General features: G+C 39.6%; 2 protein-coding genes across 8 annotated transcripts in view; one reads left to right on the forward strand and one right to left on the reverse strand.

Annotated features, from left to right (window-relative positions):
• Nucleotides 1-19,305, reverse strand: part of LOC132956423 (NXPE family member 3-like) — a 31,757-nt gene extending 12,452 nt beyond the window's left edge. The window contains exons 1-2 of one of the 2 annotated variants that reach the window (XM_061029885.1): nt 19,297-19,305; nt 3,107-3,236 (exon numbers count right to left, since the gene is read on the reverse strand). In XM_061029885.1, the coding sequence (XP_060885868.1) occupies nt 3,107-3,223 (117 nt within the window). In that variant the 5' untranslated portion in view covers nt 3,224-3,236; nt 19,297-19,305. Of the gene's footprint in view, nt 1-3,106; nt 3,237-19,296 lie in introns of those variants that run through there. The other variant, XM_061029884.1, reaches the window with a different exon arrangement.
• The window catches only part of LOC132956418 (anoctamin-4-like), a 62,394-nt gene continuing 43,287 nt past the window's right edge, over nt 7,173-26,279 (forward strand). For 3 of the 6 annotated variants that reach the window (XM_061029874.1, XM_061029875.1, XM_061029876.1), the window contains exons 1-3: nt 7,174-7,585; nt 10,356-10,430; nt 19,068-19,292. In XM_061029874.1, coding sequence (XP_060885857.1) covers nt 7,360-7,585; nt 10,356-10,430; nt 19,068-19,292 — 526 coding nt within the window. In that variant the 5' untranslated portion in view covers nt 7,174-7,359. Of the gene's footprint in view, nt 7,586-10,355; nt 10,431-19,067; nt 19,293-21,051; nt 21,569-26,279 lie in introns of those variants that run through there. The other 3 variants (XM_061029878.1, XM_061029877.1, XM_061029872.1) reach the window with 2 other exon arrangements.

Here is a 26,279-nt window from a genome sequence, read left to right on the forward strand (position 1 = left end):
ATTCACACTTCCTAACACTGATTTCTTTATATATTTACAGTTCAGGACATTTTCCACTAAGCATAAAGAATGGAATAAAGTCTTGGAGCCCACTTGAATTGAGGAAACAGGAAATGGGGGTAAGAAAATTACAAGTCACTTTTATCATGTATTTTCAGGTATGACTTTGAAAATTGCAAAGCAGATAAAAGGAATATGGGAAACTGAAATTAATGTAGACATACCAGAGGGAAAATGGTAGAAATATGAACTGAAGCACATCTTGTAGCCAGTTCTAATACATGGAGGGAATTGAAGTGGAAGATAATGAGATACTTACGGACACCAGTAATAGTGGTTAAAATGGTCTCAGCATACTGTGATACATGTTGGATAAATAGTGGTAGAGAAATCAGTCCATATTTTGGACATTAAAAACATTTTGGGAGGAGGTTTCTGAGGCTCAGGAAACAATATTTCATCAAAAGATCGAATGAGGAAATACTGGGCCTAAAACCGATAGGTTGATGGTAGAGCTATAAAATACCTTTTAGAAATAGTGATAACAGCAGCTCTCACATGTATCACAATTAAATGGTTAAAACCTGACCCTCCAACATATAGTACATGAGGAAGGGTAATACAATCACTGGAGTGTGTTTGTAATTATTTAGTTTATGATTTAGTTTAGTATAGTTTGTGGGTTTTGTTACTGGTAATGGCACACTGTAAATAATTATAGTCATGAGAATAGTTACATTATGGTATACAAGTAATTTTTTAATATTACATATTATGGTATAATTCATTAAATTGAGTTAAAAGGGGTAGATTAAATCATTCTTCCTACTCCTTTTCAGGCATGAAAGAACGAATGAACGATGATTTGTCCTTCTTATGTTGTGTATTCACTTTATTTTTTTTTACATATTTTTAATTACAGCTATTTTATTATTTTGTTTTTTACATTTTTACGTTCCAAATAAATAAATCTAAATCAAATCAACAACGCAGCTCATATTGACTGTACCAATAATTATCCCTTTCACGCATACTGGTCACTACAATGGACAGCTATTCAAAAGCTGTTTTCCACTCCAGTGGACTTTAGCAAGTCAGCCCATACACTGTCATCCATTGGCCAGCTGTTGTAAGTGTACCAAAATGTAGATGGCCCATATAACTTGCAGGTGATGTTTTTTTCTTAACATCAAGTAAAAACTAAGGAGCAATGTTATTGTGAAAGGATCAAATATTGATTTTAGTTTTGGAGAAAATCATGATTTATCAGCTGTCCACTAGTTGGACATCGTGCATTGCCGGCTACATTTCAATGACAATACTGAGACTTTGCTAATCGTGAAAATAACTGATGTTGGGATGGTTTTGGTTACTCTTCATAAATTGATTTTCTCCCAATAAATGTTGTTCAGGCAGCCTTCAGGCAAAAATTGAGCAGGTAATTTTAGCTCATCAAACATGTTTTTCCTTTTTTAAACAGGAACACTCAAAAACTCAAAGACGTTCATCCTTCAAAAGTTAAATTTAAATGGATCTCTCCACCCCAATTGACATGTGAAAACTGCAAATGTGATTTTGAAAGGGGAAGAATTCTGATCTTTGTTTATGCACTACAAGATAAATAAATAAACATTTTTTTGCATTATAGAGTTGCATGATGTCCACTCTAGTGGACACTCCTGTAACTTCAGAATTACTCATATTAACAAAATTTAAAAAATAAATTAAACATTTCATGTCTTAAGAAGTCACAGTGCAAAATCAAATGTCACATTTTAAGAGTATTTAAAGTCCAACTAAATCACATCTTACCTTTTAACTGCTTAATCATGTAAACACCTGTGATTCTTTTTTTTCACTGCATGCATCAAGTTTGTGTGCATGTCATGTATGCATTTTCCCTGCTGTCTCCAATAAGCATTTATTTAATTTAGGGCTGGGAAACGATTAAAAGTTTTGATTGCGTTAATCGCATGAGTTCCTGTGATTAATCGCGATTAATCGCATTGTTATACGCAAAATCCAATAATGAATTAAAAAGTAGTGTATAGTGCACTTTTATTGTAAATGTACTTCTCAACTTAAACAATGTAGTCAAAGCAAATAAATACAAAACTAAAGCTTATTGCATTCGTTGCAGTCTGGACGCAGAGTGGTGTGGGTCTCCTCTCTGCTCTCTGACTGCAGCTGGGTCTGCTGCGCGAGGCTACACTGACAGCCTGTGAGAGCTTTTGGAAGGGGGAGGGGCTCACGGCAGCACCCGCTGCTTGTTGGGGACAGTAACTGCAGAGCAATACGTGCTTTCACGTCAGTTTCTTACACCAAAAAAGTCTCCAATAACACCAGAAAAAGTCGCTAGATTTGTCGCTAGTAGCTGTTGACAAAAAAAGTCGCCAAGGGGGTTTGGAAAGTCGCCAGATTTAGCGAGAAAGTCGCCAAGTTGGCAACATTGTTTCTCCTCTTTCCTGTGAGCGCCGCAGCAGACATGCGCAGCAGTAAGCAACATACTCGGCTCGCTCACGATGGAATTTTACAAAATAAAAGCCAGTGAGCAACAGACTTTTACAATAAGAAAATAAATAATAAAAACTGCGTTAATGCGAGATAAAATAATTGTCGGCGATAATTAATTAATGAGTTAACGCGAAAATAACGTGTTAACGTGCCCAGCCCTAATTTAATTACTACTAACAATAAAGTATCATTAAGATGTTATTTTCTGTGAAAATGTCATAACATTAAACACTTACATGGAATAATTGAAAACACAAGTTTTCTAAGTTTGTCTCTTTAAGGAATAAAGCAGTGAAATATTTGAATTAAAAATGCTCCCCTCATAAATGTTATATTATCATCTGTCCCACCTTTGACAAGGTGAATAGCTGGTTAGGATTTTGGGGGTGCAGCAGGTGGGCATCATTTTCAAGTAGGGCCCATGCTAGTGCCCTCACCCCCCAGCCCCTGTAGTGTTTATTTGCAACAAAAAGATTAATGTTATCTGAGAGTACATCGAAAGAGACTGTTGTAAATAGTCTCCTGTAATCAGACTCATAGAAAAACATACAAATGCTTTCTTTAAAGTGTTACCAATAATCCCAGTTCTCACCTGCAGCAGGTCCATATTTCTTAGTGTAAACAACAACATATACACAAGGAGGAGGATGACACAGGTCTTCAGAAGTTTCATGTTGACATGGTTACTTATAAAACATTTTAGCCACATGGTGAGTCCTCCTCTGGTTCTGGACTAAAACAACAAAAAGGGGAAACAGACTCTGTGTTAAGTTTATCATATGAATTCTTCTGGAAGTCACTTAACTCAGTCATAAAAACCTCTGAATATTTATAGTGTCATCATGTCTAGCTTTCAACATCAAACTAAATCTAGTCAATCGAGAATGTGATAATAGGATAGGATAGTTACACCCAAACAAAATAAAGAATATTATGGCTTACCTCAGAAGACATTAATTTGGAGTGAACACAGTGGTGAAATCTCTGTGATGTGATGGAAATCCAAATTTAAAAAAAGTAAGCCTTTTACTCAGAAATCAAAACAACTTGTCATAACAAGAAGTGTCAAAAAAGTGATAAAGAAGCTTCATAAAGTCATCAAGGTTAGAAGTTCTATTATCAAGATGAATGATGCCCTTCCCAAGAATGTTGCCTCCTTACATTTAACCTTTGGTTACGTATCCATCCATATATTAAAAACACCAGCTGAACAACAACTGAACAGATGAAAACCAGTTTGACAGTAACTCAAGTATGGGCCTGTAGCATAAACTTTGCATAAACAAAGCATCTCCATTGAGTACTGAAATATGTCAAGGTGGCGGAGACACCCATATGGAAAAGAAATAAAAATGTTTTACTAAATGTTTATAACTTTTATCTGAAACTTAATACACGCATGACAGGGATGGGCAATATTTCTGATTTTCATGATTTCATGGCAGATTTTGTCATGTTTTCTTCATGTTTCCAATTAACTGATATGTAAAAAATGACCTGAGGGCCTCATTGAGGGTTGATGGGGCCACCAGTTGCCCACCCCTGTGCATGACAGTCAAACCAAGTAAAAGATCCAGAATCCATTTTTGTAATATGAAATGTATATAACTCTTTGAAAAAACCTTTTTGAATCCTACTGTGATCATCAACATCAGAGAATGATCTTGTTACATAATTTGCATACCTACAACATGTGCTTTATATTTCACAATCTGAAAACTCTGGCCAGAGCACTATTAAATCAGATCATATGTCATTGTTGAATTTTAGTTACAATATATTAATCACATCAGCACAAAACAAACAGTAGCCTTTATTTCAGACTGATCATTACTACTTACTACATACATGATGCTCTATAATCCCTCAGCTACAAACAGACACCTCCTTACACAACATGATGAGAGCAGATGGTGAAAGGTTGAGAATGACATGTTAAGAACATCCTGAACTACAGGAATGTGGTCTCTCAACATGGTTCGTTTGAATGTATTGAAAGGTGAGACTGTTTAGGGTGGTGCTCGTTCATTGTTCAGGTGAAGGTATACGTGTTCTTGTATGAGGGGTTAAAGTTATACTGGGGAGATGACTGTACCACAGTCATTTGAAACAGCTGTAATTAAACCTCATCAATTTAAACACATTGAACACATCCCCATCTTGACTGCACAAAGACTCAGCCACTCTGCTGCTGCTCTTTTTTATACCCAATCATGATACTCACCTTTTCCTGTTAACCTTATTAACTGTGAGATATTCCATTAGCTGTTATTGAAAGACTTTCTCAACTCTTTGTCCCCTTGTTGCAACTTTCAAAACTTTTTTTAAACATGCTTTCAGCCTCAAATTTAAAATAGGAGTCCATTTTTCAAACATTGATAGAATTTCTCAGATTCAACATTTGATATGTTGTCTTTGTGCAATTTTTTAATCAGATATGGTGTTTCAACCTTTAAAAAAAATAATCATCACCTTCTATTTTTGTTTTCATTTTACACAACATCCCAACTTTTAGGAATCAGGGTTGTAATAATTAACAACATGAATACTCGACTTGAGAAGTTATCTGCATGATTCACAACCTTGCAATGCCATTTGTTCTGCATTATGAACCATTATGAGGCACTATGCACCCAGAAAGTATTTTCTGAAGATCAGATGAACGTTAAAAAAAGTCATCATACTTCCCTGATATCATCAGGTCCTGGTAGTAATCCAACAGGATTAAAGATATGGATAGGATCAAATCTTGAAATCAGGTTGTTTAAAAAAGAAAAGGAAAACATAATCAGATAAAACCAATCCAATCCTGTTTTGTTCACTGGTAAAACCTTCAGTTTTTGTTGTTTAAACTTTTGACGAGGATTTCTTTAATCCAAAAACTCAGGATTATGGTGATACCAGCAGAGTGCTGGATTCAGGCTGGATTACAAGAAAATGTCAACTATGACATTACATATCAAATGTGTTGCAGCTGAGAGGTTCTCTCAACTTGTGTGGATTGTGGCGCCCCCCTGTGGACAAAGTATGCAGTGTGAGGTCCTCTTTAGAGCACTGCTGAACCTTTTAGGCCAAACAATAGAATACTTTGGTTCATCCATAAAAGTCACTGCTTGGATCAGATTGAGCTCATTTTCATTTTATTTTATTTTTTTAAACAAGGATGAAAGTGAGTTGGGCTAGTGATCCTGGGTAGGTAAAAGTGAAAAAGAGTGAACTGGACTCCTGGATATGAAAATAAAAATTGGACTACCTAATCCAGATCATTCTTATCTGGATTCATTTGAAACAACTGGGCTCAGATAATTCTTAAAGGATAACATCTTGGGGATATGGAGGTAGAGTGAGGCAGATGGTTCAGGAGGTATTTCAAGTATCAAACACAACAAGGCACTTCATATTGACTGTACCAATAATTCTTTAAATGCAGAGTCAAATGTCACATTTTAAGAGTATTTTAATGTCCAACTGAATTTACATTTGACCTTTTAACTGCTCAATAATGTAAAAATGTGTGACCTTTTATTTTTTTTTACGTTGATGTCTTTTGTAAGCAGGGGCGTGTTCAGACTTTTTGTGACTGGTTTGGCCCAATTGGTGCAACAACGTATGCAGGGATGGCATCAAGTATGTGTGTATGTCATTTATGCATTTACCCTGTCTGTCTCCAGTACACATTTTCTTTAATTACTACTTACAATATAGTATCATACAGATGTTATTTAATGTGTAATATTTCACGAGACTAACACAAATGAGTTGAAATATCATCTTTTCAGCTTGAATCTTTAAGGACTAAATTTAGCTACATTAAAATATAGAAAAAGCTCCTCACAGCTTGTTGCTTCACAACCCATCAAGTTGATATTTATACAGGCTTTATATTAAGTTTATTATATGTCCCACCTCTGAAAATTAGATTTAATTTAAAATGTGTTTAATTTAAACTGTTGAAATAGGTCATTCTTCCCAAATGACTACACTTAAGTTTGGGCATTAAAATATGTTTTGATGGCACTACTTCTTTCATATATAAAAATATAAATAGAGGACTATTTTTAACAAGATTTATCAAACTGGTCAAATGTCTGTAACGGATGTAACCATAGATAAAAAAGTAACCAGTAAGAAACCGAGTAAATGTCATGCAGAAGTACAAAGCAGAAGGAAAAAGGGTAAAGGAAAACTTTACAAATACCTACAAAGTAAACTCAAATGCTAACATGTTGTATTCACATAGGCTGAGAAATCAGGGTTAGGGTTCTAACCCAAACTTAAATTACAGCCAAACACTATAAAGAATATGATGTGCAATACCGCAGTGAGTGAGCATGTGCATGTGTGTGCATTCACTTAACACTTCAGGTCCCCCTTCATAAGTTATGGATCATTCAATTTGAACTTGGAAGTCAGAAATTCCTAGTTACCGGTCTGGTACGTCATCAGGTCAATTTATTAGTTGCTATTCAAAAAAATCTGCAGAATGACTTACTTTTTAAAGTGAGGAGTCTCTTCTGTAATTAGTAGAGACCTTCCTTTATGTACGCTTAATTTTTGATAATTAAAACTCCCACGGCAACTTGACACTGCGACCTAACCAACCACGTGAAGCAGCCACGCCTTCAGCCGTGCGTAAGGAGCCGCAACCAACCCCCAAGCCGCAGAGATAGGCTGGCATGATGGAGCGGAGGTGAGTTGATATTGGGGGACAAGTCTGGAAAATAAGCGCTTGAATACAACAAAAGTGGGTGGAGTTAAGATTGCCGTAGGTAGAGGAAAGATAGTTTCCGTCACACTACTCCAAGCCATGCGTTATGATAACTGTGACCTCCGCTTGTGAAGAGGATGCTCGAGCATGAAGCAGCGGCAGACATGCGGCTGGTCCATCGGATCAACACAGGTATGAAGATCCAGGCGGGGAGCGAGCACATGGGGTGCGGCGGAGTCGGAGAAGGTCAGGAGAGCCAGGTCATCTGTCTCCAATGTCAGGACGAGGGTGTGAGGGTCTGTCCGGGAAGTCCGCGCAGTCCTCGCCGCGCTATCGCGACGCGTCTCTCCTCCGGATCCGCAGGTAAAGGCATTCTGCAGTGTATGATACTAAAAAAGAAAAAAAAAACATCTGCTAGAGGATACTTTTAACTATGATATGTCATCATGTGTTGCTAATTTCTCCTATTATTCTGTTTTCCTTGTTGACTTTGGGCTAAAATGAAGGTTTGGCGATCCAATGTGATCTCAATCACTGCTTGGGACAACTTTTATTCATACAGAGCAGATAAAGCACAAGTGCAGGCTATCCCACCGTTAGTTAAAAAAAGGGGGAAAAAAAGAGGATGAATAAACTTGGTTGTGAGTTTTCTTCGATGGTGCTGTCAGTTGACCACATAAGAAATATGAATTATTCTTGTAACATTTTCAGCAGGAGTTCCCTTGGACTGTCATGCTAGTTTTCATTGTCTACCAAATGGATGCAATGTTACAAAACGAATCATATTTCTTGCTTGGAGCTTTTTTTTTAGGTTGCCACAACAGACTGGTATCACTATCTCTTGATTTTTCATGGCAAAATCTAACTCATTCACCTTATGCATTAAGGAAACACGATTATTAGAGTGCTCTTTATTTTTAAGTTGCAACTGCCTTAGGTTGAAAACATCATCGTGAAATAATGAAACTAGAAAACAGTTGCTTAATGGAAGACTATGGCCTCTTATTTATAGAGCAGTAGAAGTAGTTATCACAGCTACATAATATAGTTTAACTCCTGGATGCAGCTTTTACCAAAAAAAAGCTACTAAGTAGAACTCCTTCAGCCCTCAGTGAATTCCTTTGCAACCAAAGCATTATTTACATGTAAGCTCTTTAAGACTGAGCCTGGTGATAAATTATGGATGTAACTTAAAGCAGCTCAAAGGCTGATATGGTTCTCCCCACTTTCCACAACTTCGGTAATAAATGATACCTGCAGCTTTCCCTCTAAAGATAGAAGCACATGCGAGTGCTTATGCTGAGCAGACTCTCATCGGTCAGTGATAAATGCAGTTGCTTCTCTGTACTGTGGACTGTAGGTGTTAGATTAGAGAATTAGGACATGAGCGCTTTTCCACAGAAGTTCTCTTAATAGATGCATGAGCAGAAGTGTTTACATTCAGTTCTTGGTCTGATGCAAAACTGCTAGGGGTGTCCTTCAAGTAGCGACTGCATTGCCACAGAGTCTTTTCCCTCTGCTGCAGAGTAATGATTTAACCTCTATCTCCCTTGATAATGGAGTTCCAAATTAAGCCTCCAGTTTCCAGTGTCAAAGGCTATTTTTTTAATTGACCACAGAACCTCAGTGATTGCAAGCTGTGTTTCTCACCAAGATATTCAGATAGCTCTATATGTATATTTAATACAGTGTGTACCAATGAAACACTAGTAACGTTGTCTGAAACTTTAATTTGTCACAGTTGCTCCCATATGTAAAGTTGTATACATCTTTAACTCCTATTTCATTATTTTGTTGTGAGGTTCAAACAAAATGTAGTGGCTTTTTATCTGATTTGACACCCCTGGTGCATCCTAATAATCCTGAAATGTGATTGGCTATTCCTTTGTCAGAGGCCAAAAAACTATTTTAAATTAAATTATTTGGGCTATTGAAGGCTGGCAGTAGCTAATTTTGCATTTCAATATAGCGCTTTTCATTTTGTCATTACTTTAAATTGTGACTTTGCACATACAGTACATTTTTGAGAATTAAGCTTAAAAGATTTATATGTTGTTACCCTTTTACTGCAAAAAGATATACACAGGAATATGACATCTTTCTTTAAGGTTAGTAGTAAATTACATACCAAAATTGCTGGGTTAAAAAAAAACAAATCAGGTCAAATAAGGGCCAACTACCTGCTCGGTTTATTTTTACCACACAAGATGTGTTACCTGTTTAACCCAGCCACATGGGTCATATATTCAACCCAAGCTCCTGATTCATTTTAACTGTATTTCTGGTTTATTCCTACCCCAATGTTTGTTCATTTTATTTTCAATGTTGGGTTACTCTTACCTCATCAATGGGTTTCTAATTTCTCATCTCTTCTTTGAGTAAATTAAGGCAATTCCTTCTTGTGTTTTTACGCACACATACTTTCAGCCAACCATGAATAGGTCGGTGCCCCAGTTGGGTCACCCCAGTGAAAAAAGTCTGGACACAACCCTGCTGTACACTGACGTCAGAGAATGTAGTTACCCCGATACAAAGTTTTTATTCCAGAGTTTGAGGTTGAAGTATTTAAACTTTGTAAAGGCTGTGCCTCAGGTCTTCAGACTAGAATCATTGCAGATCAATAAGCACCAAACATTCTTTTGTCAGGCTTTGAGATATTCATTTAACAATGTTGTGAATAATTGTGTCATATAATATCCCCTAGAGTGATGGGCTCATTGAGTTTTATTCACCATGTTCTGCTACAATGGATAACTTCATTTCTTTCTCTATAAATTGGTAGACCAAAGCACTAAAGCTGCCAGACTCATGGATTTTATCCCCTTAACTCCGACCAAGGTCAAGGGTTTTTCCCCCTGTGTGGCTCGATGTGTGGAGCAGGGCACTAACATTGCAGGATTGGAGGTTTTATTCCTGTAACGCTGCAGGGTCATGACTTTCCTCAAATTGCCAGGAGCAGTACTGTAAGTGGCTTAGTGCACACTTTATTGACACTCTGCGAACCAGGGAAACAGTTTTTGCTCTACAGATCCAAAATGGAACAAAAAGTACATGAAAGTATGACTGTGATGATTTTGGTGATCATAAGTGGTTTGGATGTAAAGAGTTTACCTGATGTCTGCCTCTGTCATAGACCGTGAGCCCAGCAGTGGCAGCTACAATGTCTCTTCAGGAACCTTCTACAGCTGCGTCAGTCAGATCACCATCGGTAAGTGCACTTTGGGGAGGAAAAAAGTTAACATGAAAGGAAAATCTTTGTACATTTTGCTATTGACTTATATTTAAACTGTAATCTGTATCTGAAAGTTAAAGCATATGTAGAGTGATGTTATTTTGAATCTATTGATGCAGTTGAGTTTGTTTTATAATTGTCATAGAAAATAAATAAGTAAGCTACTTTTTTCTATCTCAATATGGTTAATGGACTTGAGCTTATATAGCGCTTTTCTAGTCTTCTGACTAAGTGCTTTTACACTGCATGTCACACCTACACATTCACATCCATTCACACACTGATGGCAGTGGTTGCTATTTAGTGAAACCATCAGAAGTAACTAATCCCATTCATTCGCATTAATACGCCACCGACGAAGCAGCGGGAGCAATTCAGAGTTAAGTGTCTTGCCCAAGGACAAATCGGACATGTTGCTGCAGGAGCTAGGGATTGAACCCTTGACCTTCCGGTTGAGAGACGACGACTCTACCAACTGAGCCACAGCCACCCCTATGTGTAACACATTTTGTTTTTTATAAAAAATTGTATCTGGTCAAATCAGGTCAGCAAAGTCAGTTATCTCTTTTTAAGTTCCTTTTTAAAGCAACTCTAAGGGGGAATTCAGTTTGGTGCGCTTTGGCTCCCATCCAAGGTCGCTGAGTGCAACTGCACTGTAGAGAACTTTTGTTACTTTATGGCTGAAAGCTGCTCTGTGAACTTGTGCTGTAAAGCTGTTTGCACTTTTCACCAGAACCTTGGACTGCTGCCAAAGTTACATAGTGCTGAAAGCAGGGCACCCAGGCTCCTTTTGGAAATCTGGCCGCTGGCGGCTGGCCGCCGGGACCGCCGAGAAACAAAACCAGCCTGTCAGCAGCAACCGTCTCCCGGCTATATTGCTGACCGCCGCTGCCAGCTCAGCAGCCAAGACATAAGGCCTTCCTGTCGGCGGCGGTGAGGACGAGGAGCCGGGGCCGGCTCGAGCTGGGGCGGACTGGTAGTGTCGGTGCTCTCACTGTTTGCCTATGGACACAGACATAGAGTCTGTTTTCTGCCAGAAATTTCCAAGATACCAATTCCTTCTGGAAGAAATCTTGGAATCAGTTGAGGAAACGGCCTTATGTGTTGACGTAAATATGTCTGTAAACCTGACCTTAGTGGGAGTGGCCTGCGGTGCTGTGCATTCTGGGATTTGGTGTCTTTCATCCACATGAGCCAAAAAGACACTTTCTGCCTTTTCTCGGCCAAGAAGGCACCAACTTCAAAATGTTTTTCACATTTCTACTACATATATGACCCAATGTCAATACAGATTCATGTTTCAACGGGTGAAGTATCCCTTTAATAAAGTTGATCTTCGTGCTGCAAGTGTTGCTGGAGCTTTTTGACCTCACTCTTCATGCACCTTGGTCGTTGGTGAAGGTGTGCCATAAAATCCTCTGCTTCTTTGTGGAAATGGGAATGCTATTCTCCATGTCAAACGTTATTGAACTATTAGATCGACTTTGAAAAGACTATTTTATGGTTAAAAAGGTAAATATTGTCGCTTTTATCTCAGAGCCTTTTCTTTTTTATTCATTTGATGTGTTTCAACGTATATATAAAAAACATTACTTACATTTCTTAATGGAGGCTTTCCTTTTACAAGCTCTTGACTTCTGTGAAAAAGGAAGAGCAGATTTCTGTGCGGTTGTGCCTTTGTGGTGAGAAGACAGGATCCCGATATATTCCCAAAGTAAAAAATCAACAACATTAAAAATGCAAACAGCAAACTACTTTTGAAAGTTTTTCTCACAGATTGCATTGAGGTTTACGATCACTGATTCATACAGCTTTTGCCTGAAACACATGGGCCCCAAACAGAGGGCTCCTGTACTCAGGGGAGACTCATGCTTACATAACATGGTTATGAAGAAGCCTCCTAACAGCAGGCCCTTCAGGCAAGCTTTGGGAAAGTGAGTACTTGTCAGTCACTTCACAAAATATATTTGGCTTATCATAGCACTGAAGGGCGGTGTTATGCAAAGCTCTAGTGAGAAAAAGAAGATATGACTTCACTGCCGCAGGATGATAAGTGTTGTTGTTAATGGACGGATGGTATTGACAAAGATAATGTTTGGGGTATCTGTACAGTATGGGTGTTACTCATGATATTTAACAAATTCCAACCTTCATAACAGCAACACCTCTGAGAACTTACTGAATGCATTGTGGTGCTGTTTCAGTGAGCTTTCTAACAGGATGCCTAAAGAGAGCGAGGTAAATGTTTTGTTAGCTAAGCTGCAAGCAAATGAAAGATTTCCCTTGGAGTTTAACTTTCTTTATCTGCTGAGGGTTGTAGACAGGAAATAGTGCATTGTTGACCAAGTTGTCTGAAATAATTTGCTTGTCTGTCAGAAAACTGCAAGCTGCTGCTGTTTGCAATATTCAGACCTTACGTTTTGACATGTTTTCGATGAATATTAGAGCCTTGTTAGAAAGACAAGCTGTGAGCTGAATGCTGTGACAGGTGAGATTTTAGGTTCAGCTCAGGCTGTGCTGCATGCAGGTGTTCCTCTCCTCTCTCTGGGCTAAATAAAATTAAAAAAAACGAATGAAGTGCTGAGGGGGAGCTTTGGACTGTTGAGACTCACCCTCTTGGTTTTACAAAGGGAAAGATCTATAGTGCTGCCCGGCACTCTTGACATTAAAAAAAAGAGTTAGTGTGCTGCTGAGATTTAAAAGCCCTGGCCTTTGTTTGGAAAGAAAAACCTAGTCAGCATCATCGTTGGTTCTTTAAAGTTCTAATCGATTATAATCTCCCATTTATTCCAGCCTCCTCCTTTGTATAAGTAATTTACTGTGGTTGTGCAGCTGATAGACAGAGCTGGTCTTCAGCCTGAGGCGGAGATTCAAAGAGGATGACGTGGAGAAAATCAGGAGCACCCTGCTGAAACTTCTGCATCAATTGATCACTGCTATACACATAAGGGATAATCCCTGAGGAGGTGTCCAAATGTCAGGTTTTTGTGGACAACATGGAGGCCTGCCTACAGAGTCCATAAAAATGTCACTATGTACACCCCAAAGGGCTCTGTCCCGCTTATATTGTAGTCACTTACTACAAACAGAAAATGTTTTTTGCAATCAAAATATGAAGTTTTAAAGAAGCTGTCAGTGTTTACCTCATAAAGTCAAGGGGTCTGACTAATACCTGGAAAAGCTATTCCAACCACATAGGGGTCCAATGCAATGAAAAATGTGTTGTCTTTCACAGTATGTAGAATGAGTCTTAGTTACGACTTAGCATCAGGAGGTATTTATAGTTACCAGCGCATCTCAATGACTGCCTCTGCTTAACTGTGAGTTGTAAAGCTAACAGTATGCTAGCAAGATGGAAAGTCAACAATATGACAAACAACAAGACGATAGAACAAACCACAGACTGTATAAAAAGACAGACGACAGCTGCCAAAGAGTTAAGCCAAAATATTTGGAGCTCCCTCTGCTGACCGACTGGCTCAGATGTGACACGAGTCATACTTTAAAATCAAAACAAACATCATAATAGATTATATTTTTTTTTTAAATTCTTAAACATAATTCTTATCACATGTGAACATGCTGAGAAATTTGGTTTTATTTTCTTATTTGATGCAAAAAAAAAGGGACTGTACCGACTTGAGGTTGGTTCAGAAGATGAAGACCACAGGAGAAAATATCATTTTAAGCATCAGTTTGGACGGACAACTTTAAAAACAGATGTGTATTTCAGTTGTAGGAATCAAATTGTGGAATTCTTTAAATAATGACTTGAAGAGCTATGTGAATATATTTCAGTTTAAGAAAATGTACAAGGAGAAAGTTATTAGACTGAATGAAAAAATATAATAATTAACTAATGGCAGTTAGTGTGTGTGGAAGTGAAGTCCCTAAATTGTCAGATTTGTTTCATGTTGCCATGGTATTAGTTGCCTAGTGATTGTAATTTGACAGACCATCTAGAAATTTCTTGTTTTCTTTTTGAGTTACTGGCAGGCAAAATAAGATGTATTCTTCTCCCTGCTCCTTTCCGAACATGGATTGGGAGTTTAAAAAAAATGGTGAATCGCTTTATCGGTTGGTTAAATGTTTGTTTCTGTTAGCAGAGGTACAGGATATTAATTCCCTTGCTCCAATAGCCAATCTTTACTGACTTCAAATGATGTCACCAGTGTAACATGTCACAGACATCACGGGTGATATTTTAGCTTCATTTTTGCACAACTGTAGGAGTTGGAGACATGCTGTCCATATTTATATGCAGTGCACAAACTACTATAAAACCCTAATACATTTTCAAATATTTTCACAGAAAAATATAGATTTAACACAAGTCGATTACGCAACTGCACCGTAATGAAGTTCCCTGTCATTACCCCTTCTGTACTTGTACAGTGGAGTCGCAGCAGAGTAATATTTCACATTATCTTATGGCATTTTGGAAACAAATGAGACACAATGAAAACAGTGAGAGCTTCACATACACTCATGTTCTTTTCCACCAAGACACACAGCACTATGTGTGTGTGTGTGTACCAAGCAAGTTCTGACTGTGCACTTTGCCACCTTCTAGCCCCTGCTATGTCTCTGTTACTTCTTCTGATGGCAGATCAGGGGCAGAATGACTTTGCCCCACCATTCTGCCTCTGTGTGTTACACCTTGAAATGGCAATATGTAAAGGGCTGTTTTTAAACAAGTTCAGACCACAAACTCCTACACATTACATGAACACTCATTCAGCAAACTTACAAACTTTTACACCGCATCGGCCATCCATCCACAGAAGTACCTCCACTGCAACTCTGTCTATGATGATCACAGACACTCAGCTCCAACTTGTCATTGCATAATACAGCGTGTGGCCCAGATACCTGCACCTGCATCTGTTTTCTCACCTCTGCCGGTGTCAGAAAGTGTAGGTGCTACATATCTGGGCCTCCCTCTCCTCAGAGAGCCTCGTGGGCACTTTTTTCTGATGACTGCGACATACATCTTGCTTATAACACAATATGTCCGCAAAGGCTGCGTACACCTCAAGTTTTGGAGGTCGTTCGGATACATGCCAGGTGTGGATTACCTCCTCCGCCCCTCTTGCCTTTTCAGGTGACTTTCATGGGATGTTGATGATTGTTGGCTCATATAATTACTGTCTTTAATTGTTTCTCTTTTGAATACATTGACCAACTTCCTGTACAAATCATTAATTTGTTAGATTTGATTACTCTTGAAAAATGCAATCAATATATTTCCAGCAGTCAAATGACAACTATAAACTCTGTTAGGGTTAGGGCTACAGCTGTGGCCTAAAGCGTTATTATTTCAGGGATGTTTTCTTGTGAATGCATTGCATCAGGACTTACTGAAGGGAGCGTCTCCAAACATGGCACAAACCACAACTTGGCCTCAAAGATGATTTGATTGGGTCAACAACAGTCAATGTCAATATGAACTCACTTTGCCCTGTTTATGGGAAAGCTACAATCCAGCAATGCCTGGAGGCAACTTCTTTAAATCTCTCATTTCTCATCTATCCCAGATGATAATGTATTGATTTATAGACAATATCTTCTTGCTTTACTCTTATCGCCTTTATTGTTAGTTCTGCTGTCACAAGAGGGGTCTATTGACGATCACAGAAACAGAAAGAGAGGTGTACAACATACCCTGTCCCAGTAACCCTGATACTGTCATTATGTGGGCAACATTACTGGAACTGCAGATTGAATGGCGGAGGCATACAACTGTGAGGCCTAATTTTAAGATAGTTAAAGCCGTTTTCACACATGCACTCCTGAAGATTGCTTGAACATTTCAGGACAGCATGCTCGTGACGTCTTCCTGAGTTCCTTGGACACACATGTCCTTTGCAGCGGGAGAGTTTGACTGTCTGACAGTGGGGTAGGAGGTCTCAGGACATAAGACAAATACAGGAGATGGCAGACAAACAACAGAGTTGGATGCTTTGATGTCTGTTTTTGCCTTCAAATCAATGCTACGTGTAATTGGACATGTGGTGCCTCTGTTATGTTTTGAGTTTGTAAGAGAGAAAGTGGATCTCTGACAGCCATCTTGTTTGTGTGTAAGACCGTCAGAGAGCTCTTAACTTAAGTGATGAGTATGAGCTGGTTATCTATGCTTTAGTATTCACGCATCATCAGTGAATATAGCGCTGTGGAAACTTGGCTTTGTATGCTCGATATTAAGTATTGTAGAATAAAAATGCAGTGTGGAAATCCCCCCTCTGTTGTCTGTCAACCATCTGAAGCTAACCAGCTAACCTGGGGCTTCTGCTAATTGCTACCTGCTGCTAGCTTCTCCACCTGCACCAGCCACGTTGCAACACGCAGCTCATTCCAAACTGTTTCAGGACATTTTCAGGAGCGCAGTGTGGGCGGCTGTGGCTCAGTTGGTAGAGTCGGCGTCTCTCAACCGAAAGGTCGAGGGTTTCGATCCCCATCAACATGTCGGATGTGTCCTTGGGCCAGACCCTTAACCCCCATTTGCTACCGCTGCTTCATCAGCGGTGTATGAATGCCTATGGATGGGATTAGTTACTTCTGATGGTCCCACTACATAGCAACCACTGCCATCAGTGTGTGAATGGGTAGGTGTGACCTTCAGTGTAAACGCGCTTTGAGTAGTCAGAAGACTAGAAAAGCGCTAAACAAGCTCACGTCCATCCAGTGCATGTGTGGAAAAGGCTTTAGAAAAAGAAAAGCCATATTGCTCTCTTTTCCATGAATCAGTGTTTGGGTAAACTAATGTGATTCTTCAGCCTGCACAGTTAGGAGTACAGTATCTACAGTGGAAATGAGTACATTGTTACTATAATGTATATTTGCTGTACTCCTTTGGTTGTTTCGGTTCGCAGACATTAACACCTTGGAATATTTTCTTATATTGTTCAAGAAGTCAGATGTACCTGACAGCATTCCCACGGGGACAAAACAATAACTTCTTTGTGTTCTAGTTGTTGAAACTGCTGACTGAAGCACAAGCATTATTCCAGGGGACCTTCACACGAATGCAGTCCAACACTGTCATGTGAAAACCCCTTTATCTTTTCTCTTTTTAGAGCGTTTGAGGCTGTATATGAGCTGAATTATGTAGAGTAGCTTGGATTTACCTCCTCAGAATGTATCCTCCAGCTGAATGTGCTGCGTGAGGAGCTAGCTGCTCAGAGACTGCCAGGCGTTTCACTATTCTGCTATTGATCAGGATCTTTTTGTTCACTGCTGATGAACATTTGAATTTAGCTGGGCTGTGTGATTCACAGGAAACAAGGAAGCTGAAGGATGGTGTTCCCTTTTGTGATAGTGTTTTGTTTATTTAGTAATCATTTAAAAATGTGTCCTTCCTCCCAAAAAAAGTTACATTAGAATTACATGTGACTGTTTTTTTTTTCATGCTCAGGGGATATTTACATTGAACTAAAGCAGCATATGGTCAGTTACAATGAAAACAGAGTTAAGAGAAAGAAATGAGTGAAGATGGTCAGCTGTGATGGTTAATCATAACCTGGAAATAGCTAATAAAATGCTGATATACAGTCAGGGATCAATTAATTTCTGCACAGTTCATATATAGTGATGATCAAGTTTATATGTAATGTATAAATAAATACATTATTAAACCGATAGAAGTTTCCCCAAGTGGGGGAGGGGTTACTGCCCTTTGTGATGTCATGAAGGGAAAATCTCCAAACGGCCTGTTTGAGCACATATTTTCTGAAAAGTGGAGCAGGCAAAAGACGGAGAGGATGGACTTTTCTCATATTTCGGGGGTTTGAAGACGGACTAGGGGCACATGATAGAGTTAGAAAAACATGGTGAAGTTTATTTTGCATAATAAGTGACTTCAAATTCAAATAATTGTATATATCCGTCAGGAACTTCAGTTGTGTAAAAAAACATCAGTGTGTACATGAAAACCGGCAAAACACAAACACAGCCACACACACACAAACCACATTCAACATCCTAAGTGCAAGTCATTGTATCTAATGTCTCCACATTTCATGCTGTGTTGAGACATTTTATGTATACATTTACGTGTCGTTTAAATGATTTAGAAAATTAAATCATCATGTCTCTCACTCAGCCTACATTTCTGTTGTTGTTGTTGTTGTTTTTGTTGTTGTTATGTCCTGCCTCCTGCGATATTCTCTTTCTGACATTCTCTTCATCTGTGAGCGAACTGGAGTCCGTTTGTACACCTATACCTGACTGATTCTGATTCTGATCAGACTCACTGCTTTTGCTGGACGTGGGAAAAAAAAGATTTAAGTGCACAGCATCCCTTCTCCCCTGTCAGAGAGTCAGCGAGTCTTTTTTGATTTTGACAGTTGAATATGAATGTTTTAATGATTTTGAAAGCTTCCACCACTAGAGGGCAACCTGACTGAGGATAATACTGTGTTACTGAAGACTCAAAACTTCAGACCTACTATTAGCTCTGAGTAGTGCTCGGAGAGGCCATAAAAACGTCATCATGTCTAATAAAGTTAATTCTACTGCGACCATTGAAAATGTGTTGTAAGACAATGTAAGAGTCTAATGCATGAAAAGATGTATAAAACCTTTGTAATGATTGTGGTCTGACTCATTCCACAGGGTTTGACCTGGGGGGTCAAGTTGCCATTGGTTTCTCCCACTGGAAGAGTCCTTTCCCTGGGAGCAGCCAGAACCTTCCGAGTCCAGACTGCGTTCACTCTGAGGCCTCTGCAGTCCCGCCCAGCAGCGAGCACCTGGAGCCAGTGTCCTGCCCGGCGTCGCTGTCCATCAGCCCGCTGCCCACCTTCAGTGCAAGCCAGGAAACGCTCTGTGACAGCAGCACAAGTACGTACGCAGAAGAGATCAAACTGACAAATCGACAGTTAATAGTGATTAGAAGAGCTCTGATTGGTCGAAATTATTGTCAGAGGAGCCCTTACTATATGGGTATGTTTTACATGGCTGTTTAACTGTCTGGATGTCTCAATAATCAATAGGAAGAAAAAAACATTTCCTTGATAGCTTAGATGCAAATAAATACTATAACCTATACTAGAGGAGGGACAAAATACCTGACTCGTGGGATGGAATTATTAAATCGCTTGTGCCAAAATCTGATATTTGAATTAAAAAGAGATGGCACTCTGGACATACTTAAAAAAAAATGTGTGGGTTCCAAAGCATTCCCTTCTCCCGAGGTTATTTTGATAACATCATCAGCGACCAGTCGGCCTCGACTTGACTATTATCTCATGACGGTCGACTTTAAATACATCTCAAAGTCGTGTAACCCCAAATAGAAACAGGTCACCGTCGATGTTTCTCCTGTTCTTACACGACACTTTATAGATGTTTAACTGAAGGGACCTCAGTGGAAAAACATTGTAATATGAAGCGTCCCTGTTCTTTGTCTAGCAAAACAAGGTACATGTAGATACACAGCTCTAGAAAAACACAAGACCACTTCAAACGTATCTTTAATCAGCATCTCTACTGAAGCTGTGATTTAAAATCAGAGTTATTCCAACAGATATTGATTTCTGAACTCTTTCTAAATCAAATCATGTCAAAAAAAGTAACTCGTTTTCATATCTATACATCTAAATATGCGAAGTAGCAGACGGAGCAACAGCCCTGATTGTTTGAATTTTATTGTGTGAAATGGATAAGTAAAAGTGTTTTTTTGTATCTGTAAGTGGGCAATTTACCCAAATGTTTTTGACTCTTGTTATTTTTTAATGAGTGACCAAAATGAAAATATTCATTCATTCAAAAACATTCGTTCATTCCTTTTTCTTCTGCATCTTTTGAGGTCTCAGAAATGCGGCAACCTTTTGTTATCTCAGCCTGTTGTCATTTAATTGAAATAAAGAAACCCAAGTGAGAATATTTTGAAGTCGGGAGAAATGTTATAAACAACAAAACAAAACAAAAAAACGTTTTGTGTAATCCGTGTGTATGTGTGTAGACAGTATGTGGATTCTGGTTCTGGTACACAAACTCACAACTATAAATAGTGGAACTAGAGAAACATTTTTGCAGTGGTCTTCATTTTCTTCTAGAGCTGCACTTCCAGTTTATTTCCTGAATTGCAGAGGAGCGACAGAGTCTGAAAGACAGAATTTTCTACTGAAAAGAGGGAAAGACCTGCTTAATCTTCGTGACATCAGCTGTCTCATACTAGCTCTACCTGGACTGAGGGTTGTGATAGATGGTAGATGGTGCATTTTGTACGTCATAACTCACACTGAAATCTGATTTATGAATGGGTCTCTTTAGGGTCACCGCAAACAGCATAAAATTGTACTCTTTCTCTACATCAAAGGACTTATTTTAAGCAGACAAAAATATGTGGACGACTCCTTTAATACCTACTTGTCAGTTAGTGTGTGTGTGTGTGTGTGTGTGTGTGCCCTTGAGTCACCATCAGAGGATCATACTGACACTGTCATCAGTGCCAACTGTCATTGTTTTGTGCTACAGCAACACTGACAAAGCCAGCCCTCTTTTCTGATTTGCTGCTGTCGGAGCAGCTAGACCTCTGATTGGCTGCCAGGGCAAGGCTGATTAAGAGTGCGATGAGCAGCACGCACCTCCTCTCTCCCTCTCTCTGCCTCGCTCGTCCTCTCACTGTAAACATCCTGCTCACGCTTGTGTGTGTGTGTTTTTTTTTTTGCGCCAGAGAAGATCTTTGACAGCTTCTGTGCGTTTTTTTTCCCTGCTGCCTGGTCTTAGCATCTCCGATATGACTGATCTGTCTGTGTGAGTGTGTGTGTGTGTGTGTGTGTGTGCGTGTGTGTGTGTGTGTGTGTGTGTGTGTGTGTGTGTGGCTTTGGATGTAAAGCTGTGTTTGGACGGCAAAAGCAGTGATGAGGGGTAAAAAGTGGGGATGCTGGTTTCCCTCATGGGACGTCGTGCTTGTTCGTTTTCCTCAGTGAGGTTATTTGCTTGCTTGGGTGACTGCTGTGTGTGTGTGTGTGCATGTGTGTGCGTATGGGGGGAATTATTCCGGCTGTTTTGGCGTCTGCTGCGGCTGCTTGGAAGCCTCCCCCCCTCCCCATACCTTCCTCTTCCCCTCTGAGGGGTGAAGCAGTCTCTCTACCTTGCTCCTCCTTCGCACGGTGAGTGTTTTGCAAGTTGTCTTGAAGCGAGGGCAGCTTGTTCTCAAAAGAGCCGATGGTTGTTGTTTTTTTACGCAGCTCTCTCTCTCTCTCTCATGTGTTGTACGTGTCCTACTCACACTCCTCTTTACGCTTCATCTGTCTCACACAGTGACCATGCAAGCATTTGACCTTCACATATACACATTGACATATTTTCGCCAACCTGCTCCCGTTCTCCTGCAGTAATTCCTGCAATTTCCTCACAATCTTTTCTTCTTCATCCTCCATGGCGCATCAGTTGTAAAAACACAGAAATGGGTCATGTCACTGAGAGGAGTTTGTGTCGGAGTGTGTGTGTAAGTGTGTGTGTGCCTTTCATGTACCAGTAGCAGGTTATCAGATGCATACAGACTTTTCACCTGCATGTTTTCCATTCTGGACAAACATGCTACCCCCATCCAATTTAAGCCATGAAGGCGGTATGAACACTTCCTCCTCAAAAGTGACTGACACCTGATCCCTTAGCAACACATCACACACACCCACCACTTCCCATTCTCCTTTCCTTTCCGCCCTGAAATCTTTTATTCTCCTCTCAGTATGAGCTGTCGTCTGCAGGCTGAGTTTTTTTGTTATGCAATGAACCAAGCTCTTCAGGGGTGTTTGTTCGCTGAGAATGACTTTTTGTTGCCTGAAAGGCAAATTAAAAGGTCTTAATTGATCAAATAACCCAAATTAGATGTTATTTGACGAATGGATACGTTGAGTCTATTCATCTGATATTGTTTTGTCAACCTCTTTGAGCTGGAGCTTTGTATGAAAGGTTGAATACAAATAAAAACCTTGAGATTTGTATCTTCAAAATTGTTAATTGAGGAGAAAAAATGTTCATGCTGTAGTCCTGTTGTATCTGTAAAATCATGGTCTCAGACCAAAAGCACAGTAAATATTTGCAAAGTGCTAGGCAGTGCAAAGTCCTAAAACTTCAGCAGGTTTGCTTTGTGCACTGAAAATTCAGGGATACAATTAATTAATCAAATCAATAATCAAAATTCACAAATTTGCAATGAATAATTAAATTTTTACCTAAAGCTTTTGTGAGGATTTATTAAAGCGTATTACAGACTAAAATTTTAACTTATTCCTTTGTACCATTGATTCCCAACTTAGGGTTTGGGCCCCCTAGGGGGGGCGCTAAAGGCTTTGTTTTTACTGAGGTAGTCTAAATCAGATTCTCCCATTATTCAGTTGAAAATGCAAAAAGATTTTAAGTCAGAAAACACTACTTACATGTATAGAGGACAGGACAGGCAAAGAGATAAGAGCCATGGCTTTGTCCACAGGGGTCACCAAGACTAAATGAAGTTCTTCAAAGTAGCTTAAGGTGTGTTCAAACCAACAGCGCAGCAAACTTTTAGCGCATAGTGATGTTGTAGATTTGTTACCCTTTTGACTATTTTATTGGTTTTCTGACTCTTTAATTGGGCACTACAGTTAAAGGGATACTTCACCCGTTGAAACATGAATCTGTATTGACATTGGGTCATATATGTAGTAGAAATGTGAAATACATTTTGAAGTTGGTGCCTTCTTGGCCGAGAAAAGGCAGAAAGTGTCTTTTTGGCTCATGTGGATTAAAGACACCAAATCCCAGAATGCACAGCACCACAGGCCACTCCCACTAAGGTCAGGTTTACAGATATATTTACTTCAACACATAAGGCCGTTTCCTCAACTGATTCTGAGATTTCTTCCAGAAGGAATTGGTATCTTGGAAATTCCTGACAGTAAACAGACTCTATGTCTGTGTCCATAGGCAAACAGTGAGAGCACCGACACTACCAGTCCGCCCCAGCTCCTAGTCCTCACAGCCGCCGACAGGCAGGCCTTATGCCTCGGCTGCTGAGCTGGCCAGTAATACAGAAATATAGCCTGCGGCCAGCGGTGGCCCTGGCGGCTGGCGTCCGCATCAGCCAAGACACAAGACCGGCCTGTCGGCAGCAGCCGTCTCGCTGCTATATTTATAATTTTTCGGCATTATCAGCTTTCTCCATAGAGCCTGTTAGCATAGCTTCCAAACAATATGGCGGATGTTAAGTTTGGATTCTGGGAGTGAGTTCCTACCCACTGATCTGTCATAGGTCTGTAGCTTCAGTGGTCAAAAATATGAGGAACTAGCGTTGTAGTTTCACCCCACTGACCGCAACAGCTATGCCATAAAATTATGATTTTTGCGTCATAGGAGACTCCTTTTCAGGCTTAAACCCTTTTCACACATCGGGAAATCTCCTGAAAAACTCTTCTTTAGGCTATGTGAGAACGCAAACAGCCGCATTTTTCGCGCAGACTTTCTCCGGCCAGACCCCTAGTATTTTATCCGCAGAAAATCCCAGTGAGCTGATGTCTGAACGCGGCAGCAAATACTCCGGAGATTTCCATTTCAGCCAATGGAAAGAGAATTATGTTTATATACAGTGACCTGCTAAAATGTCTGCACGCGACCACTACGATCTCCGTGCACGTAATTAAACGGCTGCATTATGTTTTCTGTTCGTCAGTATGTTATTCTCCGCTGTTTTGTGGATGTTGTCATTCCATTGGACTACACATAGCATCGATATAAAGGCAAATATTCTCATTATAATGTCGTGTAGCGGACTCTGTTTCTTCGGCCGCTACTTCTGCGTTGTTTATTTACGTCATGTCTTACGTCGAGAAATCCCCCGCGCCCCCTCCCCTCTGACAGGGATAGTCCCCCGCTGTGAGGAGCATATGTGAACGGCTAGGTCGGGAGAATCTCCGGAGAAGTCCTCCTGTAAATATCTAGATATTATCCGGAGTGCATATGTGAAAACGGCTTTAGAAATACTAAGATTTCCCATCTCAGGGGAAAATTAGGGCGGGATGCACGACCATTCAAAAATACTACCAGGTTTCTAATGATACAAAGCTTAATGCAAATGGGTGAAGTATCCCTTTAATTTAAACCAGATTTTAATTGAGGTGTAACACAGTTCAATTGCCCTGCACAGGAAGACAGATGGACAGACCAGTGGTTGTTAATCAACAAATAATAACTGAGCTCACATACCTCTCAGTTCAATAAACTCAGCACTGGTCATATTTAAACACTCCAAGCAGGGAATTGCTTCAGATGAAGACCCTGAATGCAGTAACATTAGTGTTATTCCACATGAATAATCACTAATGTGTCATCAGTCAAAGTTATGCAAGGATGTTGGGCTGCTCTGAATCAAGCGGCAACCTGTTGTTGAAAAAAGTGCAAAAAATTGCAATTCCTCAAGTTTCCACTTGGTGTTTGCTGCAAAAGTCAAGGAATGCCCATAAGGTCTAATAATAAAATCTAAAGCTCATTTCTTTTATGTTAAAAACTGGGGGCTGAGCTGTTTGCCAGGAGGCTGAAGGCCTGATTGATCAAAAGTTAGGTTAAGCTAGCATTTCCAATATGGCGGCTGCCAACATTGGGCTTCATAACACCTACTCAGAAACCAATGGGTGACTTCACTGACACTACGTCCACGTTTTATGTAGTGCTAGGTTGGAGACAGATTTGGACATAATGTTCTGCTGCATTTATTACAGTTACAAAGGCACACTGCGTGATAAAAGTCAAACTGAATCTATAAATCAAAGGATCTTCCTGTGGTTTAATAATGCACATAAAGTCAGATCTTTGTAAGATTTATTGTTGTTGTTGTTTTTTTCTAATGGTTAAAGTCTGTAAATCAGGAACTTAGATATCCTGACTTAAAACACTGGATCCTACAAGTCCTGCACTGCTCTCCTATGCTCTTTAAGTATACATTTTAACAGTTGTAAGAACATTTAGTGTACAGCCTGACGATGAGAGGAGCTGAAGATATGAAGTGCTTATTAAATATGCATCTGACACAGTGAAATAATAAGCCTAGCCTACTTACTACTGCATGTATTAATTTATATGAGCTACTTGCTCCAAATACACAAGGTCCCGATTCGCAACTAGTGGGTTGATGACTTTTCATTTTTGACATCATTCATGAAAAGAGAATCTGTCTAGGGATAGTGATACAATGAAATCAGCCAATGACGGAAGACTCACCACTCTGTTGATCTTTGTAAACAACACATTGAATGGATGAATTGCAAAGACACACATTTTAAACTGAATGGACTGAAATGATTTTAAAGCACCAGGATTACTTGTCGAGTAAACTCATCGATATGATTATAAGTTCAGGTTAACAGTGGCAGGTAAATTATCTCTAGGATGTAATGCAGCGACCCACCACTGGCCAGGGCTGTAGCTCTGGATGATGAATACCGGCATACTGCAATACTCTTCTACCCATTTGACATCATACCAGATGTAAACCAGAACAGCGCAGAGCAGTTTGGCAGTATTTTGATCTAGAAAATGGAGATATGTTGTATATAGGCTATGTCAGGTTAAACTGACATGACCTCTCGTCTAGAGCAATGGGTAACCATGCATGCATGTAGACGTAAACCTGCAAGGAGGGCTGAACGCTAGCAGCTATAGCACTGCTAACATTAGCTAGGGGATTGCAACAGTTAAGTTAAGTTAAATAAATTGCTCAATTATGACTTTTTTCCAAGTGTTTTCTTACCTCAAGAATAGCAGTCTGAACTGATATTTGAGTTGAATCGACTTTGAAGTTAGTTGCCTAGAAACATTTCTAGTTGCTCCGCACATGATTTGTGTAAA

Source organism: Labrus mixtus, chromosome 22 (genome assembly GCF_963584025.1).
Source record: "Labrus mixtus chromosome 22, fLabMix1.1, whole genome shotgun sequence".
NCBI lineage: Eukaryota > Metazoa > Chordata > Actinopteri > Labriformes > Labridae > Labrus > Labrus mixtus.